This window comes from Heteronotia binoei, chromosome 9, assembly GCF_032191835.1.
Source record: "Heteronotia binoei isolate CCM8104 ecotype False Entrance Well chromosome 9, APGP_CSIRO_Hbin_v1, whole genome shotgun sequence".
Lineage (NCBI taxonomy): Eukaryota > Metazoa > Chordata > Lepidosauria > Squamata > Gekkonidae > Heteronotia > Heteronotia binoei.
Genome location: NC_083231.1, coordinates 103,286,060 through 103,305,197, shown reverse-complemented (window position 1 = coordinate 103,305,197; position 19,138 = coordinate 103,286,060). Strand labels below are relative to the sequence as shown.

At 45.4% G+C, this 19,138-nt stretch overlaps 2 protein-coding genes across 5 annotated transcripts in view; one reads left to right on the top strand and one right to left on the bottom strand.

The window, feature by feature from the left end:
- CDS1 (CDP-diacylglycerol synthase 1) overlaps positions 1-7,008 on the top strand; it is a 38,513-nt gene extending 31,505 nt beyond the window's left edge. Inside the window, exons 11-13 of the mRNA XM_060247104.1 lie at positions 209-328; positions 2,122-2,225; positions 4,054-7,008. Of these exons, the coding sequence (XP_060103087.1) occupies positions 209-328; positions 2,122-2,225; positions 4,054-4,174 (345 nt within the window). The 3' untranslated portion in view covers positions 4,175-7,008. The remainder of the gene's footprint in view (positions 1-208; positions 329-2,121; positions 2,226-4,053) is intronic.
- A 3,170-nt stretch (positions 7,009-10,178) lies between these two features.
- WDFY3 (WD repeat and FYVE domain containing 3) overlaps positions 10,179-19,138 on the bottom strand; it is a 212,536-nt gene continuing 203,576 nt past the window's right edge. For all 4 annotated transcript variants that reach the window (XM_060247100.1, XM_060247102.1, XM_060247101.1 and 1 more), the window contains 5 exons: positions 18,086-18,182; positions 16,541-16,870; positions 15,712-15,823; positions 14,783-14,980; positions 10,179-13,800 (listed from right to left, as the gene is read on the bottom strand). In XM_060247100.1, the coding sequence (XP_060103083.1) occupies positions 13,680-13,800; positions 14,783-14,980; positions 15,712-15,823; positions 16,541-16,870; positions 18,086-18,182 (858 nt within the window). In that variant the 3' untranslated portion in view covers positions 10,179-13,679. The remainder of the gene's footprint in view (positions 13,801-14,782; positions 14,981-15,711; positions 15,824-16,540; positions 16,871-18,085; positions 18,183-19,138) is intronic.

Here is a 19,138-nt window from a genome sequence, read left to right as displayed (position 1 = left end):
TCACCCATACCAAGTCAATTTGGACTTACGTATTACCATACCAAGCAGGCTGGGAGCTGTTGTTCTAGAGAATGTGACCCGTTCTTGCTTGTCAGGTTGGAATTGCAGGGCTGCATTTGCCCTTGAGTGGTTTGGAGGTGTAGGTGGAGAGTCTGCCAGATTAAGGAGCACTGGAGATGGATAATATTCATAATGATTATTTTTGCAGGAAACAGTGAACCTGTATCCATTCCAGTTGCACAGCATTGCTTTGTCAACATTTGCCTCCTTAATTGGGCCTTTCGGTGGCTTTTTTGCTAGTGGCTTCAAAAGAGCTTTCAAAATCAAGGTGAGTACCATATTAGGGGGGCTTTTATTTTGAGCCTTTTGTGGTGTACTTTCTGTAATTGTTTTTAAGCAATGTAAACTGAAAATCTGGTGTGTCCCCCCCCCATTTCTTACGAGTGTCTTACTAAATGCAAAACACTTTGACCCATCGCTTGAATGGCTTGGCCATGATTTTACAGTGAAGTCAACTGGTTTCAAAGGCAGGTGATAAACAAATATTTCTTTAATCAGTTGACTGTCTTGAATGAGAACTAGTTGAAGAGAATAGTGTTCACTGTATGGGGCTTAGAAACATAGAACTGAAAGGGACCCCAAGGGTAATAATAATATTTAATTTGTACCCCGTCCTCCCCGCTGAAGCAGGCTCAGGGCGGCTTACAACACAGGCACTTCAACAGTTAAAACAATACATATTATAAGTACATATATATTATAACTCAACTATTTATAAAATTAATCACCATTGTAATTAAAAACATTCTAGGATTAAATTAATATTAAAAAACTTGGTGTTATACATCGTACAGTTTTTCCGTGGCGACGGTATTCATTCAACAGTATGTTGTAAGATCATTAAGTAAAGGCCAGCTGAAAAAGAGCAGTCTTGCAGGCCCTGCGGAACTGAGTAAGGCTCCACGAGTCCCGCACCTCTTCTGGCAATTGGTTCCACCAGTGGGGGCTAAGATCGAAAAGGCCCTTTCTCTAGTAACTTTCAGCTCGGCCTCCTTTGGTCCGGGGATTGTCAATAGATTTTGAGAACCAGCTCGCAGTACCCTCTGGGGAATATATGGGGAGAGACGGTCCCTCAGGTAGGCAGGTCCTTCGCCATATAGGGCTTTAAAGGTAATGACCAGCACCTTGTACCGAATCCAGTACACTATTGGCAACTAGTACAGTTCCTGCAGCCCTGGCTGTATGTGTTCCCATCTAGAGAGCCCCAATAACAGCCTGGCTGTTGTATTCTGCACTAGCTGAAGTTTCTGGGTTCGGCACAGGGGCAGCCCCATGTAGAGGGCATTACAGTAGTCCAACCTTGAGGTGACCACCGCATGGATCACTGTTGCTAGGCCACCGCGCTCCAGGAAAGGGACCAACTGCTTCACCCGCCTAAGATGAGAAAAAGCGGATTTAGCAGTGGCTGCTATCTGGCCTCCATTGTCAAGGTAGGCTCCAGCAGCACCCCCAAGCTCTTGACCTTGCACGCCATTTGCAATGGTGCACCATCAAATGCTGGTAGGGGGATTTCCCTACCCAGACCGCTGTGACTCAGGCAAAGGACCTTTGTCTTCGTTAGTTCAACTTCAACCTACTCAGCCTGAGCCAGCCTGCCACAGCTTGCAACGCCAGGTCTAGGTTTTTTGGGACACAGTCAGGCCTGCCGTCCATCAGTAGATAGAGTTGGGTGTCATCAGCATATTGGTGACAACCCAATCCATACCTCTGGGCAAGGGGGCACATGTAGATGTTGAATAACATTGGGGAGAGCACTGCCCCCTGTGGCATCTCACAATTAAGTGGGTGCCTCTGGGACAGTTCACCCCCAATCACCACCGTTTGTCCCCGACCATCAAGGAAAGAGGAAAGCCATTGCAAGGCCAACCCCTGAATACCTGCGTCGGCGAGGCGGCGGGTCAGCAACTGATGGTCAACTGTATCGAATGCAGCTAATAGGTCTAACAACATCAGTACCGCTGAGCCGCCTTGATCCAGATGTAATCCAACCCTCCACACAATGCAGGAAGTTCACAGCTACCCCCAGTGACCCTTGCTTTCTGCTTTCTTATCTCCCTAAAGGATTTTGCAGACACTATTCCAGGCCATGGTGGAATCATGGATCGCTTTGACTGTCAGTACTTGATGGCTACTTTCGTACATGTCTACATCACCAGTTTCGTAAGGTAAATTCACATGGATAACACTGTGAATGGTGTAATGGCTGAAGATCTCTATCAGGTCTGACTGTTTCTTTGCATTGGCCTTTAGCATTGTCTACGCCATATAAAAACTGTATTAGAAGGATGACCTAGTTTGCACTTTATAAAAATAAAAATACCCTGGGACCAGGGCCACATGGCATTATCTGAAGGTCCTTACATTTCTTTTGGTCAAAATACAGAATGCTTCTAAAATCTGCATCCTTGTTTGAAGGTTAGAAAAGTAGCCAGTGCTAGTGGTGGAAACTGCCATCAAATTGCATCCGACTTGCAGTGATGCCAGAGGGGGTTTCAAGGCAAGAGACGTTCAAAGGTGGTTTGCCATTGCCTGCTTCTGCGTTTGTGACCCCGGACTTCCTTGGTGGTCTCCCATCCAAATACTAACCTGCTTCGCTTCCAAGATCTGACGAGATCAGGCTAGCCTCAGCCCACTTAAATTAAAAAAAAATCACAGGAGGTCCATCAGATTTGTCCCAGATAAATGGCTGAGAACCATTTCCCAGGCTAGAATTGTTGCAATAGCTGCTAGCACAAAACTTGCTGAGGAAGGATCGGTGGAAGGAAATTCTAGCCTCCCAAACCATCTAGAATTCCTTGGGCTTCTCAAAACTAGACTCTGTGCCCTTAGACTTTCCCAAAGCTTTTAAGAAGGCCCCTCCCCAAAGACTTCAGACATGCTTTCATGAGATAATAAGAGGGCTTGGCCCTTGCAGGATATGCAGCTAGGTTTTTTAAAAAATAAATGGTCATGTGGGGCAACCAAGAGAGCAGCTTTGTTAGCTCCACAGCACACTTGCATCTTTCAGGTGGGTGGGGAGTAACCCCCTTATCCCAAGCCTTGCTCTTAAGGAATCCCTCTGGATGCCCTGGGTCACCTTGGAGCAGCAAGGGGCTTGCGTGCATAGAGGAATGACGGAACCCCTGGGACATGCTGGCATAAAGGGCAGGGAAGAGGAAGAGAAGAGTCATTTGTTTTCTTACATGTTTGAAACAAGAAACATGGTGGTTCTTGCACAGATAGTCTTTTTTTCTCTTAATGGTGTTCTGGTAGGATGATGAGGGAAATGGGGGGGAGGGGTGTTGCTGCAGTAGAACTTGCTATATGCTTGTTCAGTGCTGCTTCACTAAGGTGCTTGCTGGCTTCCCAGTGCTGTAGATGTTGGACCATAGAGTTGGAAGGGGCCATACAGGCCAACCCCCTGCTGAGTTCCAGATGATGATGATGATACTGGATTTATATCCCGCCCTCCACTCCGAAGAGTCTCAGAGCGGCTCACAATCTCCTTTACCTTCCTCCCCCACAACAGACACCCTGTGAGGTGGGTGGGGCTGGAGAGGGCTCTCACAGCAGCTGCCCTTTCAAGGACAACCTCTGCCAGAGCTATGGCTGACCCAAGGCCATTCCAGCAGGTGCAAGTGGAGGAGTGGGGAATCAAACCCGGTTCTCCCAGATAAGAGTCCGCACACTTAACCACTACACCAAACTGGCTCTCCTAATCACCCTAATACATTCCTGAGAAGTGTTTGTCCACTTGAATACTGCCAGCAACAGGAAGTTCAGCGCCTCCCTAGGCAGCTGATTTCACTGCTGGACTACTGCTACTGTAATAGAACAAAAAATCCTAATAGCTAGTTTGTACCTTTCCCTTTTGTTAGCATTTAAGGAAAACCTCTAGACTCTTTATAACTGCATATTTGACCCTGTAGGAAAAGGGGGGGGAGTGGAAGGTCGTATTGCAGCTTAAGGAACTGACTTTTCCCCCTTTCTTGTCTCCTTTTGTCTAACTGCCAGAGGCCCCAATCCCAGCAAGTTGTTGAAACAACTGTTGGTACTCCAGCCAGAGCAGCAGTTAAATGTCTACAAAATGCTCAAGTCACACCTCATTGAAAAAGGGATCCTTCAGAAGGGGTAGGAGGACCAAACTGGGGACTACGAAAGAAAAGCACAGCTGGAAGAGCAGGTTTTTCTTGTGCAAATCACCATGAGTTGGACTGAAGCCAGACCGTGAGTCAGGCGACATGAATGTCTATTACTGAGATTACTGTGAATAACCAGGAGGCCATGCAAGATTTTTTAAGTTTCTCTTTCTCTCTTTTAAACAATTGCATGTTTTTGTGTGCATTGTCTCTCTCTCCCCCCACCCCTCTTGGTTCTGACGTAATGCAACTCGTCTTTCTTTCCTGCTTCACAGTTGGTTAAAATGGTTATGCAACACACTCCCGCACAAACAAAAGGAATCCAAGGGAGTGTGCTATTACTTTATATAAATTTGTTTTGTTGCGATGATATTTAGTGACTCTGGCTCAGTTAGTGACGCTGTATAGTACTGCACTGGTTATCATTGCCACTTTAGGTGACAGAATGACTGAACTGTAACTGATCGGTGGGTGGGTAGATGCTCTTTGTATTGCATGTAGAAAACAGCCTGCAGTGAGACAGGCACCTATGCCAGGTTTCTCCAGTTAGTTTTATTCCTAGCGGTGGACATAGAGTCAGCCACAAAAGGGAAATAAATGCCTTTGGGGAGGTTGCCAGGATCTTCCCAGTAGAATCCAAATGGCCAGTAGAAGGTCAGGCCTCTTTCCGTGCCATCACTTTCTGTTTGGGGACTTCCAGACCCCAGGGATTGGCTGCTCTCTGAAAGGAGCCTTGGTTATTGGTGCCTCAGCCTACAGGTGTGTTGACTGGAAACAGCTTCCCCTTGTTTGCGATCAGTGCAATACAAGTGCTAAGTCAGCAATATTTAGGTCACCCTCATGTAGACTGGCGGCCTGTGCCGGCCTTCTTGTGAGACGGATGTGAGTGCGTCCTCCACCAGCTCGGTCTCGAGGGTGTTAGGGCCAGCATCATATGGTTACAACATCTGTGGCATCAGCAGGGCATCTGGACACATTGAATGTTATCAGAGCTCCATGAGTTCTGTGTGGCACATGACTCTTGTGCTATTTGTGGCATGAGCTGTTTCCTCGTTGCTTTTATGCAGTTTTCCTTTTATCACGTCATAAACCAAAACAGACGACTTTAAGAAAAAAAATCTAATACAAACAATGAATACAAAAGCACACAAATGCCAAAAGAAATGTGGTTCAGTGGTAACTAAGTAGGATTTAAGGCAGGGAGGTTGCCGGCTTTGAGAAAGCTTTTCCTAAGCAGGCCTTGGAGCAATGAAGGCGAGCCTGGAAGAACAGTCTGTGCTCTGGCAGCGCTCACGTTCATATCATCGAGGTCAGTGCAGGAGGACACTGCGCCACACTTAGTGCAGGTGAGATTGCATTCGCTCAGAGCATCTGGGCGAAAGGTTTTCTGAAGGGTTGAAGGTGCTTCTTCTGGTGCTGCTTGATGGGAACAGAGAGAGAGTGCCAGAGATTAACCTCTGCGTTTGACCAGGAAGGACCATCTGTTTCTATTGTCACAGCAGCCATGGTAGCTGGAGGCTCAGTTTTAAGCGTGGCTCCCTAGAACAGTGGTAGGATGGTCAGTGTACAAGGCCACAGCCCATTTACTATGGAATCTGTAGTAAGTGGACAAGTACATCACCAGTCTCCAGTACAAAGAGTCCCTTCTGACATTACCTTGGCAGTGTCGGAAGAGAAGGCTGCGGGTTCCCTTTCTTGCGTCACTCTAGGAATGATAGTAGTTGAAGGTCAAGACAGGAAGGTCTGCTAATATGGCTCTTTCCCCTCACTGGCAGTGATTATCCCGGAAAGTGGGCCAGACTTGGTGTGGGAGAGGAGCCACGTCATAGGCCCTGATTCCCTGATCTTTTGCCTTCAGGGCGAGGGATGCAACCGCTCCTCTCGCTGTGCTCTTGGTAACCTAAGACTGGAGTCAGACTCTCTTTTTTGTGCCACGTCATAATTTCTGCTGCTGCCTTTTGGGTTCTCTGAAGAAATCCTCTTGCACAACAGACTTTGCAGCCACACTGCTTCTCGTGAGCTGCAGGAGCCTTGCCTGCTGTACAGATCGGCACATGTTGGATTTCTTCAGGTGACTCATTTCTCTGGGGATCCCAGGAAACAAGTGATTGCGAAAGTCCTTCGCCGGGTGAGGAAAGCAGCCTAGTTACACAATTAAACATTCTCCCCCAACTTCCAAAGCTTCCCCTTTTTTTGCCTTCAGTAGTGCCAGGGTGGACGCACCGCTGAACAGGGCTGATATTTATATTTTAAAATACAATATTTTATATTTTAAAATACAATCAGTCTCCACCACATAGTCTTCCACTGAAGATTTCTCTGTGATGAACAGTGACATTAGATATCTACTTATTGCACAATCTCACGCAGAACAGAGAGATCCAGGCATGACTGTTAAGCTGGAACAAAAAAAAAACAGCCTCAAACTGGAAATAAAAGAATAGAGTAGCCATGGGAATGATGCCAGCAGCGGGTTCGAATCCAAAAGCATCTGTAGGAATATTTGCACTGAAGTAAGCTGTCACTCATAAACCTTTGGGACTTAGAACATTACGGTAGTTTTGTTAGAAAGATACTCTGCCTACTTGTTTCATTCTGAAGACTGGATCATATAAAACTGTAAAGCTTAATTTTAATGTAAAGCTTAATTTTAATGTAAAATTGTATCTTTTGGATTATTTTTGGTGTAATTTTTATAGCATTTGTATTAAAAAAAATAAGACTATTTAAGCCATTGAATGCTGGAGATGAATCTACCGGCTCCATTTGCACTGTTAAGGGACACTATTATAAAATGTTGCTACTTATTAAAAGATGAATGCTTCCTGGAGTCTTTGGATGTGTGCTTCCCACTTCTGATGTGTGTTGCTAATGTGTGTTGGATACCACTGAGCAAGGCCTCCCACGTTTTTTGGACTACTAGCTAAGCTCGTTTCTATCGACAGGAGATCACACACTTCAGGCATGCTGCTTCCCCCCCCCCCCAAGTAAACACATACCTAAAGCAGTGCTCTTCAGGGTGAACCCTTCCTGAGCCTCAGCCTTTGACATGCAAGCTTGATTTAAAACAAGTAAAGGTGGGGCAGGCACTGGGCTTGGTTCAATGGCACCCGCAACAGCTAAATTCTTCATCTGTTCTATTTCCCCTTCTAGAAGAGACTGAGGTTTTACCAAGTACAATTTAAAGCTGATTCTTACAGTGAAACAAGAGAACAAGGTCCATTCGGACAGGCTGCTTAGTAGGGAACAACCCACTGACCCCGCCCCCCAGTAACTTTTTTTTTCTTTTTTGCATGTCTTTAGTGCAAGACACTGTTACCTGGTTTAGCAAAAACTGTCAAAAAGTTGTATGTATATATACTGTAAATTTTGAACCTTGAAATGTATGTTTCAGTTGACTGTTTCTTAGAGGCAGGAGGTTAATAAAGCTTTGATCAAATCTTAATAGCCTGACTTTTCCTCCCTGTGAATGTTTTTTTTTTGGAGGGGGAATAGGCTGAAGCTTATCAATAAATCCCCCCTTCCTCATTATTTCAAAAACCACCACCTCTCTTGTGGAAATGCTGTTTTTCATGTACCTTAGAGCTGGTTCTCTTTAAAGACCATCCTCTCAAACATTATACTTGTTGAAGCGCAGTGTGGGGTTGGCTGCTCCCCTAAGAGAAATGTTAAGACCTGCCTAAGTCAGAAATGTAAAGTCAAACTCTTTCCACTTTCACCTGCTATAAGTACACAAAAGTCAAGAAAGGATTGAGCCTTCAGTGTTAGGTTAAACAGCTCAGCCTTCCTTCAAATACAGTGGGTTTGTTTGTTTTTTAACCCAGGCAACCTGATATTGTATTACTGCACATTTAGGGGCTGGTGAGCAAACTAGAGAGTCCTGATAGTTAATAAATGCTGCTTTATTTATATAAACATCCCTTCCCTCCCCCACTCTTTCCCTTTGGTTCAAGGTGTATTTTGCTAGTGTCTTCTATCAGCAAAATACTAAGCTTTACAGACTAGCAGAGAGGGGAAGAAGATACCACTGGTAGCTTTTGAAAGGATGCTGTGAAGGGGTGAATGTAGATGATCTTTCTAATGCATTTATTTTAACACAATTTTAATCCCATCTTTCATCAAAGCAAACAGATCAAGGTGGCTAGCAAAACACTAAAAAGGACTGATTGTAGTAAGGCTTAAAATCTGTGATACAAAGAGTAAGTGGACCTGGCCCACAATTTCAGCCAAGCAGCTCTCACCAGTTAGGGGGGGAAACTGCAGGATTTCTGAGTTACCATTCTTTCTGGAGAACCAATGGGAGGAAATAGCTGCCTTCCAGCTACTATAACTGCTGTTTCTTTGCACAACCAATTTTGGTAGAGTAGGCTGACCTTTGAGGATCAGTGACTGTCAACAAAAACAAATTTCACTGGAATCAGTATTAGGCATCTTCATCCTAAATTCTACTTGTTCTTGGGCCATTTTCCCTTGGATAGGTAGCATTTTCTCTAATTCAGTGGTCTCCATAGAGGAAGTATGCGTGCTCCTACCTTGAATAAAACTGTTGGTCTTATTTATTTTTACTTATATCCCACCCTTCCTGCAAAGCAGGAAGGTGCCACTGGACTCTTTGTTCCATTGGAGATTAGTACTGTTTTGGCCTATCCACTAAGAGCCAGACCCAGCCTTTTACAAGGCATTCCATTTGATCTTCCACTTCCCAGCGCAACTTATAACAGATACACTGAGATATGACATCCAGGCACACGCCACCCCTGCTGTTTCTGGAACAGGGTGCAGGCATCAAATGAACATAGATAAGTGGCCAAATATAAATTAATCCTCAAATGTTAAAATGAAAACCAACCCAATAGTTGTGGTACTTTAATACTGGCTTTTTAATGTCTTTGTGTGCGAGTGGACATGAAAACTGGAGAGCCAAGAGCTCCAGCCATCCATTATGATGGTGGAATCAGAACTAGAGTGCCAATTACATAAGAGGAGGTTGTTCTATTCGTGTATGAAACAGATTTGGATAGCCCAGGCTAGCCTAATCTTGTCAGATCTCAGAAGCTAAGCAAGATTGGCCTTGGTTAGTACTTGGATGGGAGACCACTAAGGAAGAACATCATTCCTATGCAGAGGCAGGCAATGGCAAAACCACCTTATTCCTCTCTTACCTTAAAAACTAAAGGGTTGCCGTAAGTTGGTTTTGTCTTGACAGCACTTTCTGCCAGCAATAAACAGAAGATGTCTGTAAGCCATCCTTTCACAAGAAAACTTACATTGTGGTTATCTTCCACCTGTTAGGGATTTCTGGAAGACCTGCTAAGGGCCAGGCATTAAGGATGCTGAGTCCCTTGCATCTGTTTATATGTATGCTAAGAGGACCACCACAGTGAGACCTTTCAGCAGCAGAAAGGATTCCTTTTTAGGGCAGGTGGGGCTGAGAGACCCTGGCTCCTCCTCTGGGTCTGGAAAGGCTGAAGACCCCGACCCGGTGGAACTCTGCTGGAAGACACCTGGGCCCTTTGGGATCTTTTAAAATTCCACAGGGCCTGTAAAGCAGAGATGTTCCATTAGACTTTTGCTTGAGGACAGCGACGGTTGCCAGGCTGGCACCCCCCTCCTCCCCTTCACTTAAGGGGGGGACTGCTACCAATGCCTAGAAAGCAGAATTATGGCACATTATAAAGTATGCTCATTGGGTTACAACTGCTTTAAATAACTGGTTTTATTGATTTTATGTGTATTTTTGCTGTACATCACCTAGAGCCTCGCATTGGCAATTCACTAATAATAATATTAATACTAATGTTAATAATAATACTGTGTGAATCAGAGTTGGAAGGGACCTCCAGGGTCATCTAGTCCAACCCCCTTCACAATGCAGGAAATTCATAAATACCACCCCCCAATTATAATTACAAATTATGATCCAAGATCAGCCCACAGTTTGCATAATTTAGAACTAAAATTTCACCCACAGTTCTTTAATGAGATGTGCACAGACTAATCTGGTGGTAAATAGCAAGTATTTATTTGAAATGAAAAAAAAAAGTACCTGAACTATTGCATTTAATCATGTATTGTAGTTGTGTTACTCTACCTTTTTGCATTGGAGACAAATATACAATAAACATTCAGATATCACAGATTGCACACTAGATAGTAATTCTTCAGGCCTTTTACATAACCACCAAAAAAACAAAATTGGATTCTGCAATATAGTACAAAATTCCACCCCTCCAGTTATAGCCAGTTATCTTTAGTTTACTCCGGTTGCTGTACAAATAAATGGCCATTTACCTAGGGCGCATTACCAGTTAATAACAGGACAAAAAATATACATTGTACTGACACAAAAAGTCAGTTGTGTTAAGTCATGCAACAAGTAACCAAACTTGCTGAAATTAAAAATATTTTCTAAAAACAGTTTTAACTGCATAAATATTTTTATACACAGTTCATTTACTAAAACAAAAAAGGAGTCTTTGAATGATACAAAGCCAAAAAATAAGTTTCTACGGATTTTTTTTTTATACATGAGAAAGTGCAAAATAACATTTCTAAAGTGTTTTTGCTATTGGACTGATGGAAGGCGAGAGGCAGCCAATCTCGTCTTTGTAAGCACGAACGCTACAGCCACTACAAACAGAAAGAGGACATCTGGATGCCCCTGCAAAAGTAACACACTAAGGGACGAGGCCAGAGGAGAGATGTGAGGTTCTCGGTAGAGGAACGAGCCAGTGGAATGCTTCTGCCACAGCAAGGAGTTTTGATGCAAACACATCAATTGCCCCTCGGAGAAACAGAAGGCTGTGGAGTGTGAAGTAGCCAGCACCCGCCAGACTAGTTAGTCCAGAATTCCCTCCCCGCTCTGACGAAAGTCTGTGAGTTTTGTTAAAGGAGGTTCAACTTAGCCATACGTGCCCATACCAGCTGCTGGCAAGGCCCACCTGCACAAAGAGCGGGGCTGTTCCTTGTAAGAACAGTTTTAGGCAAGTAGCTGCTAGAATGAATGGAGCATGGGCAGTGTAATCGCGATGCAGTTGAGCCAAGTGCCCCTAATCTCACCAGCAGGAGACTTCTGCCGTCACCGTGCCCTGTTGGCTATACAAATGTGTAGGATTCACTCCTGACTAAGCAGGCACAGGTGCGCAACCTACACCAAACTTCAAAGACACCAACTAGAAGTTTAACACCATCATCCGGGCTGGGGATGGGGAGGGATGACCTTCCGTTAGAGAAGAGCGCCAAATGTTGAAAGCGTAAAATAACACTGGTACAAGGTGTCTATGAAGTTAACACTCGCTCAAAAAAGCCCCCAACTTTTTACAAAAGAGAGGACACAGTAAACATCTACAACAATCCTGCCTTCTTCTAATGACCCAGCATTAGTTGCATTGTTGCTATTCCAGTGCTAAGAATTTCATTTGGAATAATAAAAACTGGATTGTTCCCCCCACCTCCTTTCAGGTTTAAAGAGACAGACTTCTGAAGTTAAACTAAGTGAATTTACTGAAGGAATCGAAATGCTCAGGACTGAGTGGAGCTTTTAGACAATTTCAAACACAATTCATCTGCCTGTCAGGGCTGTTAAAAAGACACCATTTTCAAAATACATTGGTAATGTTTTAATCAGTGCATCAATCTCTCTTCTTACCAAGGAAGATTAAGGGGACCCAAATGCCAGTGAGATGTGCTTACTGCTGAAAAAGGGAGCACGGCTTTGTCAAGAGCCGTGAGGTAGAAGGCTCCCCTTTTCCCTGTGCAAGATATGCAGGCCATTGGAAAGCCTCCTGCTGTTTCCCCCCAAAGTGATACCAATCCCAATTTCCCGCTGTTTCACCTCCCAAGGTCACGTCCCTTTGGTTTCACTTCCCAGTGGGCGGCGGTTTGGGGGGGTGGAGATTCGTGACCTTTCTTTTCCCACAGCGGGTCTCCTGTGGACCACGACTAACAAGTTCTTAAGAGCAACATATCTCATCACCCATTTACAGAATATCCATATACTTTGCACTGAACAAAATAAGCCACGCCCCCCCCTTTGGAAAACCTCATGTCCGTGGGTTGAATCAGCTGCGTGAGGTTCCCTCTCCATCTGTGAAGTCGAGGCGTCTCTAGCACTGAGAAAGAGAGTTGCTTCAAACAGAGAGACACACATTTTAGATCTTAAATGCCAACCTGCAAGATAAGAATGCCTTTAGTGAAAGTTAATGCTTCGAAGTTAATGGTGTACCAGTGGAGGGTGGGCAGGCTGCAGGGAAGCAAGTCTCATTGAAGTGCGTGGAAAATGGGCCACTGGTCTCACAAGACTCCCATTCATGTAGGGGGAGGGGCTGTGCACCAGAAATGTGAATCATGCCTAGAATTAGCGTTATCCAGTTGTTAAGAGCAAAGACTGCAAGCTGTTTCTGCAGCCAGTACCTAAGAGGGAAAAAAATACAGCATGTATTGCAACTATTTCATTTTCTTCTCCAGTGTGTGTGCGTGTCATGGGGCGGGGGGGGGGGGGAGACTAAGTGTTTCTCATGCAAGCCATTTACTACTATCTAGGGTCAGAGCCGGCCTTTGCGATACCCGGGCCAGCTGATCGCTGCAGTGGTAAAGAATGAGTCCAAAGGCAGGGTCTGCTCTGTATAAAAAGAGACCTTATTAAATACGAAGACAGAGGCGCTGAAGAGCTTCAGTATAAAAAGTAACACAACCAAAGAAGGTCCTTGTTATCTTACAGTTGAGAATAAACTATTCCCCCCAACATGAGAAAACAGATTGGGTTTTGTTCTTCTTCTTTTTTTTTTAAACTTCCCTTTTCTCTCCGAAGAGCCTGGTTTAAATTAAGATAACATAAGTAACTTTAAAAAGACAAACATGCAGCTGGGATTGGAAAGAAAGGAAAAATCAAACCAAAAATAATAATAATGCCTCTTGATGCTTCCCCCCTTGTTTTTATAAAACAAAATAATTCGTATTTAAGTAGACAGATGAGCTGAAGTATAGTGGTTGGTCTGAAGTCCCATGTAACAGGCAGTTAGGTTCGCATTTAGATAAAAAGGCCATTATATCTATTTACAGTATCCACAGTTTGCTCACAAAGGCAGCAGATTTACAACTATTTTCTAAAAAGCTGCCTCCTTCCGGCAACACAAATAAGGTGACTAGCTCTACAAAACCAAGACAGAAGAAGAGATGGTGAAAAGGATGGGCATGTTTTCCTTGGAGCCGCGCTGGCTGGGAAGAGTGGGTCTCGGGAGCTCAACTGCAGACACCGCGACCCACTCGTCTCCCCGCTGCCACTCACGGGCCGTGTGACTCTCTGCATCCCCATCTCTTGACGATGGACGTTTGAAGTCAATGATCCCTTTTCTCTTGCGGTGCTTTTGGCACACGAGTCTGAAGATGAAACGTGTGAAGGGCCAGCACTGCAGTCCCCTTGTGAATGTGCTACTCGTTCCTGCCGCGAAGTCACTGAGTTCTGGAGGCCCCCTGCCGGCGCATGGTGCGGCTGACGCCCTGCTAATTCCAGGACCCCTCTTCGGGGCCTCGCTCGTGCTGCAGGTTATAGTAACAGTTCTGGCACACCCGCACCGGGGAGGAGATCTTCAGACGCTTGATCTCAGACTGGAAGCGACTGCACCTGAGGAGAAGAACGTGAAAAGCATTAACGTAGTTTTATGGCTGGTAGCCAATGACGTGGATCCTGGGTTTTGATCTAATCTGATAATCCTGTAATTATGATATCGTTTTGTTTGGATGCGGTTTATTTAACGTTGTTGTGAAGTTTTTAATGTTGTAATCCACCCTGAGCCCGCTTAAATTGGAATAAATTGGAAAATTAAATTAAGGGGTTTTTTTAGGAGGGGGTGAGGGTTTTTTTTGCATGCACTCATTTGATCAGAGCCAGACTGCAGCTTGCTGGGGGGGGGGGGGGGGGGCTTCCTGATGACACCAGAGGGAACTAACTAGCAGGGAATCAACTGAACACAACCAGGGAAGAGCCACCACTGGAACTGAAATGCAATTTCTAGCACAGCCAGGTGTTACAGGAGCAAATAATCGGCATCTCACGTGTCAATCAAGTGTTGAGTAGTAAGTGTTGGTTGAGGAAAGTGAGGAGGGTCAAGACAGGTCGGTGTCTGAGGCTCTGCCGGACCATGGAGAAAGATGGCTTTGGAAAAAGCCCAAACAGCAATGATCAAGCTGGTGCATTGCAGGAAGAACAGATGGCAGCTTGCTGTTAGCCATAAACTGGGAATCCACCTTTACAAATTAAATGCTGTCGAAACAGCTCATCAGGTTTCCCAACTTAATGTCAGAGGTAGTTCATAACCCTGCTTCTCTGAGCTTCCGTGAATTATGTCACTATTTTAGTCCATTTCCACTACAGGGCAAATAATGAGATTATTCATGTCAGCTACCTCTAAAATAAACATGCACTCACCTAGGATTAGAGAATTGCACTGAATGTGTGAAGTGGGGGGAGGAGAGGAAGGGGAAGAAAGAAGATGCCCGACTACTACTGATACGAATGAAGGAGCCCTCTATTGGCTGCTCTTGCAAAGACACAAGCAGCAGAATGCTCAGGAATAACGCTACAGGAGAGCAAAGCTCGGTCTTACTTCTGGCAGAAGAGCTGCCCGCAGTTCCTGCAGTGGTGACGTCTTTCAGTGAGAGAGAACCTCACGGAGCAGCTGGAGCAACTGTCTCCCCCCTCGTCTTTCACCCAGTGGTCAGCGGCGGAACGGCCGGGTTGGTCACTCACTGACCAGCTGAAAACTCGGCCTCTGCTGTCGCCTACAAGAATCCTGCTGTGGTCTCTGCAAAAAACGTAGGCGTTACACAGCAGCACCTTTCAGGTAGTCTTATGGCTGGCAAGGAGAGTATTAGCAGCTGAAGGGGTCCCCGGGTTAAAAGGAACCGGTTTCCCCATTTCACTTGAAATATAAAGGCTTTGTCAAACCAGCTCAACACAGCTGCTTGCTGGAGCTTTCTTTTTCCCACCAGATGCATCTTGGGAGCTCACAAGCAGGACCAGCAGGACCATCGCTGGGACTGTCCCCCTTTGTCTCCTCCCCACCCCCAATATGGTACTCCAGAAGCCACCTCCAAACAAAATGGGTGTAGTGAGCCATCATGCCTAGCAGCCACCAAACAGATCTACAGAAAGTGTGTCCGGTCAATTTAAATCTATATGTAACCAGTGGCCAATATCCCTGATTGGATCACAAGAATGGATTAACTTTGAAGTCAGTCTGCGCTTTTGTTTCAGTATGGGGAGGAGCTGCATCTCGGTGAAAGAACGTCTGCGTTGCATGCAGCCGGTTCCAGGTTCAGTCCCCGGCATCAACAGTTAAAAATATTTTATAGTAGTCGACGTGAGACCTCTGCCTGAGACTGTGGACAGAAGCTGCCAGCTTGACTACACAATACTGACTGTGTCAGACCACGGGGTCTGATGCAGTACAAGACTTCACCTGTGAGGCCAGAATCACTGGTGCTGCATTGTTTTGAAGATGCACACACACGGACAAGAGAGCCATTCACTCACTTGGAAATGCCTAGTGCTGTGATCTCTGCAGGATGTGCGTTGTCCTTGCGATCAAAGGCGGTGTGCATAGTGAGCTTGCTCCTAAATACTAGCTGACGCTCCCACCTGTAGCCTATGAAACAAAAAAAGGGAGAACGTTAGCATCCACAGTGGATGAGGCCATCAACCACTGCTCCACTGAATTGCTGCGGAGAAAGTTCAGCACGTTGGCCAGGAGCAGGAAATCTGGTCTACAGGTAGCACAGGAGCTAGAGTCCTTGTTCAAATGTCCACATGGCCAACCTGGGACAGGTGTCTAAACTCTGAAGAATGTTCCAGAGCAGAGGCGGTCAAGCTGTGGCTCAGGAGCCAATTGGCTTTTTCACACATACTGTATGGCTCTTGAAGCCCCCCCACCCCATCGGCCAGCTTGGAGAAGGCATTTCTCTTTAAATCACTTCTCCAGCTGCCAACTTGGAGAATACATTTAAAGTTAATGTTGCTTTCTTTCCACCTCTCCCTTCCCCCATCCAGGGCTTTTTTTGAACAGGAATGTAGTTCCGGGTGGCTTGGCCAGGGCTCTGGCTCAAAAAACGGTCTCTGGCAGAGACAAGGCACTCCCCGACTGCGTGCTCCGTCCTCTCTGCTGCCTCCAGCCTCCAACGGGCTTGCAAAGAGAGCAAGAGACATGAAGCTGCCCACAAGTGCCCCCTCTCCCCCTCTCGCCGTGTTTGGCGAGGGGGCAAAACAAGGTGTCTCACTGTGCTGTGTGAGAACACACATCGGTGAAATGCAACTGATGGCGCAGGCTACAAGGAATAGTTTGCAAAGAGGAATTCCCCTGCCATACCTGGCTTGAGCTTGCTGTAATGCCGTAGCTCCCCCTGAGTCAGATGCGGGTGGTTGACCTGAGGGTGGGGGTATCCCTTCGTCTGCCCATCAGAGTAATTTACAAAGATGAAGCCGTCCTTTTCATCCAAGCTGAGCTGGTCTGACCAGCGCCTCGAGTCGTCCGAGCTGCTGTCCGCCGACCACGCTGCCGCTGCTCGGCTTGAAGCTGACCGAGGCCTGTGGCTGGTGCTGCCCGGCTGGTTCTGGCCCTCTGGCAGCTTTGCGTCCTGGCTGAGACCCTGCTCTTCCGCTTCAGAATCGCTGCTCTCCTCATCCTGGGCTTCCTGCCCTATTAGACACAGTGCAAAAAAAAAAATGACTCTGGTTCACATCCTGCTCAGCAGCACGACAGCTTTGCCATAAACACACACGGCCATAGTCGCACAATCCATATCTGGTGGAGGGAGTTGTTTTCCAGGTTAATTTCACTGCTGCTGACGTAGCGACAGGAAAACAAGACAAGGCCATGCTCGTGTTTGTCTACTGAGGAGAAGCGGATCTTCAGAAATAAGACAGACAAGTACTGCATTCAAAGATAAGGCCATGCTTTTCCCTTGTTGTTTTGTGACCTTAGCACGTCCTCTAAGCTCATCAGCAAGCTACACAGTGACTCCTTGAAGATGGGAGCGATTCTGTCACTTGAGCCGCTGGGGAAAGAGTGAAAACCTCAAACATGACTGGGTTCTGACACCGCTGTGTGAAAGCCAAGAATGTAAATTCTCTCAACATGCCCCTCGTTACTTTCAGCTTTGGACTTTCCCCACGCTCGCACGGGAAAACAACACCTGTTTATTTCCTGCTAGACAGCAGCACCTTGGTGCATGATCTAGCAGGCAAGGACTGTTCTCAATCCTTCACTTCTCAAGGAAACAAGAGAGGAACGCCTCCGGTTAATGTCTGGAGCCCCTGAAGAGACAAGGCTGTTCGAAGCCTCCTCCACCTTCCTCTTTCAGGGGCTCCAGCCCTTTGACACATACACAATTCATTTCCCCCCACCATTGATGTCAAGATCCCTTGCCATTTCAGTGTTTTATTATCTTACTGCTCTGTGCTGAAACACCTGCTATGCTGCTGGGAAATGAAAGTATCTAGGCCCTTTAACACAAGGTCAGCACTATTCAAGGCCTTTCAAGGTCAGCACTATTGTTAGAGTGTTTTGCTAACGAATATTGTGATGTGAAAATGTCTGCAACATTTTAGTGTTTTGAACTTATCTCGTGCCAGAAAATCCAGCGCACATGTAACGGCTAACTGCTTCTATATATATACGTATTGTGGAACTCGCCTGCACCCCGCCTTAATTTTGCCACTGGCCTTGCCAGTGGTACTATCCTGTCTTACAATAAACGCTAATCCTGAAAAAGGAGAGTTGTTGTTATTGAAGATAGTCACAGACCTGACACTGATATTCCAAATCTGCATCACAAGAGCATATATTTTACACTTGCAGTCATTGATAACTTGAAAGACAGGAGAAAAACAACAAACTTAACATCATAATCACCTATTTGTGTTTCTGGACACTCTTCCTGTATCTCAAGTACCTCCACGGGTTCAGGAGCTGGTGTTTCTGGGACCTGCAGGAACTCCATCCGCCAGAACTAGGAGAATCAGATCAAAGTGTGGTAAGCAGATCTGGACTCTGGCACACATTCATGTTTCATTTGATGCTGATGGCCTTTTGTTCAGTCTTGAACTTAAAAGCCAGATATTTCTTGCCTTGCTTGTTTAAAAGCAAACAGGAAAGTTAACTCATTTACTGAAAGTTAACTCATTTAAGAATTTATGGACAAGGGTTGTTCATGAGTTTCTGTCTTGTGTAAATGGTCAGTTGTTTGTTATGATCAACATTTGTTTTAAATTAGAGGCTGTGCAACTTCAAGAAGCCCTTACTTCCTCCAGAACAGTCAGCAGAGGTTAGCTTGTTCAAGAACATCCAGAACAGCTTCAAGGTTCTAAAAATTACTTGGGAGGTCATGGAAATATTTCCTGGGAAACAGGTGGTTGCCAATGTAAGTAATTCAAAAATTGTTTCTCTTCACTGTGATTTAATTGCAGAACGGTTTGCTCACCATAGACTGTGCATACTTTTTGCTAAAGAGAATGTTAGCCAATCGAAAATATTTGTCATCACTGTTCAAGTTGATTATTTCTGCAAACTTTAATAACATTTCAACATGTAACCTTGAAAGCCAGCTCTCATACTTCAATCCAAGTGGCTGGAAACTATGCAGGGTTTTTGTTCGCAATAAAATCCTTTGACTAAGCTAGCTAGGTTGCAGCTGTACCATCTGCTGTCTCCGTCTCTATAACTGTATTTTGAAAGGGAAAAAACCCATTCATTGAGTTGGGCAACCTGAAGATCCTGGACTGCTGTCTTGAACCCTTTTCAAGTTAACCTGGTAATAATGGTTGCCTATAATAGATAAATTCTTAGTCATCTATTCCGTCTTGCCAGATTCAAAGCAGTGAATTGTGAACAAACATTCAGAGACATTTTTAAAAAAAAACAGGAAGGGAGTATAGTCAGTTTCAAAGGGTAGCCACACTGGTCTAC